Raw genomic sequence first — 9,053 nt, forward strand, 5'->3', positions numbered from 1 at the left:
AATGAAACAACAATGGAGATATTTAACGGGGAAAACACTTCGGAAAAAAGAGCTGTTAAAAAATTCTCTTGGTCGGCGTTACGTCACAAATCATGTGACCTGCGTAGCAACAAGCCGCCGCAATGTTTGAAGGGTAAAACAAACCGATGGCAAAGCCCGAGGCAAATCAAAAAGGTATCTATTCTCGGAAGTTTTGCTGTGGACTATGTCAATTATGGATACTAACGGACTACTTTGTATTAATGATGAATGATATCTTTGTATGCAAATGTATATCGGTGGTGAGAAGTGAATGTAATAAAACACTCATGTAAAGTGCTTTGTGACTAACTACATGTCTGTGAAAGGCGCTATATGAATACAGATCTTCTTCTATTACAAAATGTCTTATCAGTAACAGTCTCTTAGCGTCTGTAAAAAAAAAAAAAAAAAAATATTGCATCACATTAAGTGTATTTTGATTGTCAAAACATTTTAGTAACTAAACCGAATTTGATTAGGTTTAGTGACAACATGTTACAATGTTTACATGGTACAATTTCTGGTAAGCTAACGTTACGCTTTTTTATTATTTCAATTCAATTATTGGGATTTGATTTAATATTGACTCATTTGGATAAATATTAGGTAGGCTACGTAAGATAGGCATTAATTTTTCTCAAGAAAAAAACAACTCGCCTATAAAAATAATAAAAATAGGTAAAAAAAAGTTTGAGCTGAAAGAAATGTTAGCTGTCTGTATGTTTAACCATTCAATTGAGCTAACGTTAATGTTAGCGAGCTCAGTAACATAAGCTAAGTTAGTTGACATTGCTCAGGCCCAATTTAAACTCTGATTACACTTTATACCTTAATTACAGAGTAATAATACATTGTGTAATTATACATTTATTAAAATGTAGCAATAAATGTTTAATTATAACTTTATTAACTCATTAACTATTAACTAATTATAACTTTACAGCGTGATAATACATTGTGTAATTATACCTTTATTACAGTCTAATAATAAAGTTATTACAGTGTAATAATAAATGTGTGATTATAACTGTATTACAGTGTAATTATACATGTATTACAGTCACTGATCTATATAATGTCATTCTATATAGATCAGTGATTACAGTGTAATAATACATTGTGTAACAATGCCTTTATTATGATGTAATAATGAATGTGTAATTATAACTTTATTACAGTGTAAGTATACATGTATTACAGTGTAATAATGCATTGTGTAATTATACCTTTATTACAATTTTATAATAAATATCTAATTATACTTTTATTACAGTGTAATAATACATTGTGTAATTATACCTTTATTACAGTGTAATAATAAATGTGTAATTATACCTTTATTGCAATGTAATTATACCTTTATTGCAGTGTAATAACATTGTTTAAATATACCTTTATTATGTCCTTCGGATGAGATGTTAAACCGAGGTCCTGACTCTCTGTGGTCATTAAAAATACCAGGATGTCCTTCGAAAAAAAGTAGGGGTGTAACCCCGGCATCCTGGCCAAATTTGACTCTTGGCCTCTGTCCATCATGGCCTCCTAATCATCCCCATACTGTCTACTGATTGGCTTTATCACTGTCTCCTCTCTACCAGTAAGCTGATGTGTGGTGGGCGTTCTGGCACAATATGCCTGCTGTCACATCATCCAGGTGGATGCTGCACATTGGTGGTGGTTGAGGAGATTCCCCCTTCCATGAAAAAGCACTTTGAGTACCTAGAAAAGCGCTATACAAATGTAACAAATGATTATTATTATTATTATTATTATTATTATTATTATTATTATTGAGCTTTTTATAAATGAGCTTTCATTTGACCCAGATATCAACAGTGACATCCATTTTTTAACGGCTCTGTTTCCGAAGTGATTTCCCCCATTCAATATCTCTGTTGACGTTTCATTAAACTGCTGATATAAAGAGTTTTAAGTCTGGAACCAAGGCAGCCAGCTACGAGATGAATCGTAACCATAAAACATTTGATTCGGACAAAAAAAAAACTTTTGAAAACGGCAAAAAAAAATAATAATTCAAGACTGTAAACAGAGGACTTCAGTGGTAGCTGCTCGATCGCTCTAGCTGTTTGTGGGTTTCCATGGTAATGTCACTGTTACGCTTACAATTCGCTCTGTGCACAAAATGGCGACCGTTGACGTTTCGAACTTGAGTGTGTGGGCCAGTACTTCCGGTGAAAACTTCCGGTGATCTGACAGCCAGAGCGGGAGACAACAGCGACCGAGGTCCATTACCACAGCGATATTTTTCACATTGAGTGTTTTTAGGATTCAAGAGAGGTGACTTGCCTTTCAGAGGGTGACAGCCTCAGCACTTGATTGTTGTGTGCCGTTATGTACCATGTCGTCACGTTATAACAGAGAAGTCAGCTTTCATGCATTCCCCGTTGACGCTGCGGAACGGGCATGAGTGGATACAGAAGATCCGGAGGGGTGACTTCAACCCGACCAAATTTTTAAATGCAGAATTTTCAGTGTATTTCACCTGTGCGTTTCTATGCTTTCTATTACTGCATTTATTTTGTGCAAGTGAGATGAGTAAAGACCATCTGTTTAATAAATCATTATCTGTCTGGTGTTTATATGCAGCACATACAGTATTTTTCTACGTGTGTAAAATATACACAAACTTACCCATACATTTTTTTGTGGTACCTACAGTTAAAAATGCAAAATATGTGATAATAATATTGATCGAGCGATTGATGTAAGTAAAAATATATGCGCAGAATTGAGAAAATAGTATTTATGGACATAAATTGTAGGCAGCCTATCACAGGGCAAACATGTGAATGTTCACGGTGCATTTTATGCAAACAACTCTAATCGTAGTTATAACTCTATTGGGTCATTGACGAATAAGGTTTTTAAAAGTGTAAAAAAAAAATAGAATGGAGATATAACTATATTTGAAACCATTTTTTAGTTTACTTAGTTTTTTTTAGTTTAAGATTTTGTGGTTTGTACAATCAATTAACACTGTTTTTTGTCATTTTTTACAAGATGGAAAAAATCTCACCAAAAAGTCATTGGTTTAACCACTGATTTGAAAGTTAAAAACGGATTTGACATTGATGTTGAGATAGTATATAGTGTGTACCACAGAAGAAATTAAAACAAATTATCACTGATCTCATAAATGTAATCATTTATTGGACTACTCTAAACACTCCAACATATTCAAGTAAAACATTGCACAGGGAAAGGAGAAAAGGGGAAATGTAAAAAAAAAAAAAGAGCCTTGTATTTGTATTATTGTAGTTCCTTTAGTTATTAAAAGCAATATTATTCCATTTAAATATTTACTATATCGGTTTTACCGAATGACTTTTTGACACTTCAAAATCTTTAAAATACCTTTATATGTAGTATAATATAATTAAAACCTTTTGGATTCAGTAAAAGAGATCAAGTTGTACTACCTTACATACTTTGGATGTTATATATTTGTTTTTTATTATTATTAAGGCCTTTGGACAAAAAAAAATGACCCGTCACGTCATTGACCCATTTACAGTAGGCATAATTGTTATTGCGTATACAGCATGAGTCAAATACAATCTTCTGTTCGTGAACAGTTGTATTTCATTCATTAATCTGACTACTGTTTTTACTTACATCTATTGCTCGATCAATATTATTATCACATATTTAACATTTTTAACTGTATGGTACGACAAACAATTTAATATGGGTAAGTTTGTGTATATTTTACTCATAGTAAAATACTGTATGTGCTGCATATAAACACCAGACAGATAATGATTTATTAAACAGATGGTCTTTACTCATCTCATTTGCACAAAATAAATGCAGTAATAGAAAGCATAGAAACGCACTGAAATACACTGAAAATGATATGCATTTAAAAATTTGGTCGGGTTGAAGTCATCCCTCCGGATCTTCTGTATCCACTCATGCCCGTTCCGCAGCGTCAACGGGGAATGCATGAAAGCTGACTTCTCTGTTATAAGTAACGTGACGACATGGTACATAACGGCACACAACAATCAAGTGCTGAGGCTGTCACCCTCTGAAAGGCAAGTCACCTCTCATGAATCCTAAAAACACTCAATGTGAAAAACATCGCTGTGGTAATGGACCTCGGTCGCTGTTGTCTCTCGCTCTTGCTGTCTCCCGCTCTGGCTGTCAGATCACCGGAAGTACTGGCCCACACACTCAAGTTCGAAACGTCAACGGTCGCCATTTTGTGCACGGAGCGAATTGTGACAGTTTTCCTTTGATGGCTGTGGGTGGGGTGCTGAACCAGAGAACGCAGAGATTAATGCATTATGATATCTGATAATTCCATGTAGCCTGGTTGTCTCTGTGTAGTCTTGCTAATTATGCAGTCTCATATATGCCATGTATTTGCCAGGAGATGAAAAATAATTCAAGTGGAAAAACAATATTTGGTGCTGAAGGAGACGGAGCTGAGCTCTGTCAGGGTGTGTTGTGGACCTGACGAGGCGGAGCTGCGCTCCGGTGTGCTCCTGCCCAATTTAACCTCTGGATTTATGGTATATAGCCTGGCCTGCACACTAATGCACAATATATGTAGCCTATAAGGCACTACAACAGCTACATTGTTTTGCATTGTAACCAGTAGATGGTAGCATTCTCACTGAAAATAAACTCCTTAGCTTCTTTAGCTTTCAATTGGTGCATTTTGATCTCCAGTAGGTGACTGTGGCAGTGTTTTCTTCTTGTCTGTTATGGTCGGATCTGAGGAGAGAGAGAGAGCGAGAGAGAGAGAGAGACAAACAATAATAACGTCAATAACATCACTCATCACTTTGCCTAAATTGTAACGCTATTAGGCCTACGTGACATTAGGTCTACGTTTCGACTCCACTTAAAATGTGTTATTGCCCATTTCATTTACGCCTATATAATAACATTTATTTATTTTTTTTGTCAATTAGGCTAGCCTACTGACATTTTTTGAAATGCTTACAAAATACACTAATCTTTACACAGCACAAGTGTAGCTATTAGTTAAACTGTATTCGATTTAGACCTTCGAAACATATTTTTAGACAGATAAATAGCCTAAAATGCAAACAAAAACTATATTTTAGTTTTTATATTTTTTTAGGAAAAATATATATTTTCAAATTGTATTATTAGTAGGCCTATTAGTATTATTATAAAACACAAACTGGAGAGATTAGCCGATATGCCAGGGAGCAAGAAAATAACGAAGGCGACATTTTTAAAGGATTCACAGTTTTCATTAGAAGAATCAGAAATCAGATGCACAGTATAAGAGAAAAAGGTTGAAGAAAGGCTTACTCTTACTAAATTTACACTTGTGTGTAAAATATTTAGCCAAGTTTGGAAAATTTGTTGATGTCGCTTATTCACGCATGGTGACGTCACCTGCTCTGATCGCGCAACATAACTCTCGCATCATGTCGGCAGCTCACATGGCGCGCTTTCATTCAAAGGTTTCCTAGCAACGAAAGATGACCAGAGCAGAGGACACAAAAGGAGCCACAACCTGTCTGACAGGAGCTCTGAGTGTAGAGGATCTCCCAGACAACAAAGCTCTGGCAGGTAAGAGTGCTTTATATACTCTACACTCGGTGAAAACTAAAACTAGCCTATATATTTTATAATGTGATAATTTCCCAGTTAATCTCCCAAATTAATGTAGAAACAAGTAATTGACATTAATGTAATGCAATGTAATTGAACAAGAGCGTGATCATATAGGCTAGCCAATGTAACTCTAGCTAAAGGATGACAGAAAAATTACCAGATACTAGTGCTGTATATATATATATATATATATATATATATATCATGGCCTGCACTTGTAACGAGTCACGTGTCTTGTAATTAAGAGGCTGTTTACATTACTGTCCAAATGACTATTCCAACGGATAATTAAATGTGATTTCTACTATTTCCCATAATTTCTTGGAGGTTCTAGGATCTTCTCTATGGCCGAAAAGGAACGTGGTTTTGCTCCTCTGGTGTTCCGACTGCATGGAGGAGCTCCGCTGGTGGTGCGTGAGGTTCTGCTGGAGCGAGGATGGGAGGAGTATGATGAAGACGAGCAGGAGGAAGGAGACTGGAACCTCTATTGGAGATCCTCTGGCTTCCGAAACTCTGACTACAAAAACATCCTGCCCTGGCAGAGACTGAACCACCATCTCAAAATGACCCACATTACACACAAGGACTATCTAGCACGACATTTGAGAAGAATGAAGAGCGCTTTCGGCGCAGCCTTGTATGACTTCAGCCCTGCTGCTTTCATTTTGCCAAATGAATACACAAAGTTTCTAGGGGTGTACACTAAGAATCGCACCACTGATGGAGGGAAGTCTTGCTACTGGATTTGTAAGCCTGTTCACCTGTCGAGAGGAAGAGGTATATTTCTGTTTAAAGATATCAAGGACTTGGTCTACGACTCTTCAGTAATCATACAAAGATACATCAGCAACCCGCTTCTCATTTCAGGCTACAAGTTTGATCTCCGCATTTACGTTTGCGTAAAGAGCTTCTGTCCTCTTGTGATTTACATGCACCAGGAAGGCCTAGTGCGTTTCGCGACAGAAAAGTACAACCTTGCTTCTTTAGACAACCTATACTCTCACCTGACGAACACCAGCATCAATAAGTTTGGATTGTGCTACGCCATGGACAAAGAGCGAGTTGGCCGAGGATGCAAGTGGACCATGAGCAAATTCCGCAGCTTTCTTCACAAACAAGATGTAAACGAACTTCTCCTTTGGCACAGGATCAGCAATATCATCACGTTGACTCTGCTCGCAGCCGTTCCTTGCATTCCCTCCAACCCCAATTGTCTGGAACTGTTAGGGTTTGACATCCTCATCGACTCCAGCTACAAACCGTGGCTTCTGGAAGTCAACCACAGTCCGGCGCTTTCATTAGACTGCCCTGCTGATGTAACTGTCAAGAAAGGGCTGATCAATGATATAATCGACCTGATGAATTACAGGATGATGGATGGTTTCAGACAGAAGGAAGACCTCAGAAAGAGATATACAAGACCAAACATTCCTCTGCTACCCAAAACTTTGCATGCTACTCCATCAGGCAAGAGAAGCTGGAATCAGTCTATCTCAACCTCTTCAAGTTCTCAAGACACTGTGTTGTGTTCTGTGGATGATTGTGCTAGAAATAACAGCAGGTATGCTTCTCGCCCCGTTCACCCCATTTCAAAATCCACAATGTCCAGTGGACATGAAAAGGCTCCACAGAAGCTGGAGGAAATTTACGTTGAGGTGGAATCTGATAACCTAAAACTCACAACGCTTAACAGTACGAGGCAGTCTCACATAAATACACCATCTTCCACATTCAAGTTGCCTTCTCTTCACATGCATAAACTCATATCCCCAACCATCCCATGGAACCGCAGGACTCAGGACAGAGACATCCCTCCTTGTCGTGTTGGAGACTTCATACTGACGTTTCCCTTCAATGAGGCTACGTGGAAAGCCTCTCAGGACCAAGTGGATGTTAAGGCTATTGTGAATGAGGTCCGTAAACTCACGAAAAGACTGGGATCTTCCGTTAACGAAAAAAAGAGGACAAAGGTGGACAGCAGTCAGAGTTGTAATGCTGTCAGGGACAAATTTGAGTCTCTGCTTTGGGGGCCAAAAGATCCACCTCTTCTCAGCGAATGCTACTCCTCAAATTCAGAAACGAAGTAAAATGGTTTAAGTAGGCCTAATTTTTTCAACGATTTGTAATCTTTTACAAGACAAGACAAATGGGGAGAGCATATACAGTATATCGCACTTGCACATAGCTTGTTTACTAATTCAGACAGAATTTTCTTTTTGCCTTTTACATCTTTGACATGTTAGCAATTGTTACATATGACAATTAAACTCACTTGTGTATTTTTTTCTTTTTTTTCTTTTAATGCTCACCATGGCTGCATTTAGTTATGCAAAAATACAGTAAAACGCTTATATTATGAACTATTATTACAATTTAAAAGAAATGTATTTAATTTTTTTAATTACCTTTCTAATTTTTCTGACCCTGACTTTTGAAAATTAGTGTACATGCTACGATTAGACAATACAAAAACATTTTCAAACACGAAACATAATGCTTATGTAAGATATTTATCCCAGCTCTCCCTTACTATTTTAGGAATGTTCCTCTACTGAAACCGGAGAGTTGCAATGTAGTACAATGTCACGACTAGGTCAGAGGGTCTTCACCTGAATACAGTATCAGATGTGTTCATGCTGAGAGAAACTCTTAGCAACACAAGACACCTGCTGACAGCACATGTAAAAATAGGCAGGCTTAGTTCACCCGATTGTCATTTACAGTTTATTGATATGTTCAGATCAAAGACAAATAAATAAAATGAAAATAGTTTTTAGAAGTTCACTTTTTGTCCATTATAAGGACACATTCATTGTTCTTAATGTGAACCCTCCCAGATGAGAACTTTGTCTCTTGTCTCCCATCCCTATAGACAGTTTTAACGGTTCCATCCGGATACATCCTCCTCTTGTACAGTGAAGTGTGGATCTCTCTCTGTCCATTAGTAAACTCCACCATCTTTTCACCATGTCTGTGGAAGCAGTGTGTAAGAGAGTAAATAAAAAAGAAGCGGAAAAGAGAAAGGAACAAACAAACAGGAAAGACAGACATTCATCTTACTGTGATATCTTGACAATAGTTCCATCTGGAAAAATGCTTTCCTCTCGACCATCGGAGTGGAGAATCTTGACGGTGCCATCCGGGAAGGATATTTCCCTTGTGCCATCAGGATGGTGTTTTTCTACGGAAATTTAACATTTAAACAGACATTTATAATCCCAAATTCAAATTACCCTGACATTTTTTTATAATTTCACTCAGAAAGTAACTAATTCCTGTAGTGAAAAATAAATATACCAAAATGTATTTGAAATACATTTATTTTAAGCTAAGTATACTACAAATACATTTACATATTTATGCACTTAATATAAATACCCTACAATTGTACGCTTAGTATACTAAATTGA

The 9,053-nt window shown here is 36.9% G+C and overlaps 1 protein-coding gene across 1 annotated transcript; it reads left to right on the forward strand.

Moving 5' to 3' along the window:
- Positions 1-5,987: 5,987 nt before the first annotated feature.
- On the forward strand, positions 5,988-7,730 carry ttll2 (tubulin tyrosine ligase-like family, member 2; the record flags this gene model as incomplete). The annotated part of the gene is made up of 1 exon (XM_081378142.1): positions 5,988-7,730. One exon carries the CDS (start codon positions 5,988-5,990, stop codon positions 7,728-7,730), a length of 1,743 nt encoding a protein of 580 aa, XP_081234268.1.
- Between the last annotated feature and the right edge of the window lie 1,323 nt (positions 7,731-9,053).

This window comes from Scardinius erythrophthalmus (assembly GCF_964197995.2).
Source record: "Scardinius erythrophthalmus genome assembly, chromosome: 11".
NCBI lineage: Eukaryota > Metazoa > Chordata > Actinopteri > Cypriniformes > Leuciscidae > Scardinius > Scardinius erythrophthalmus.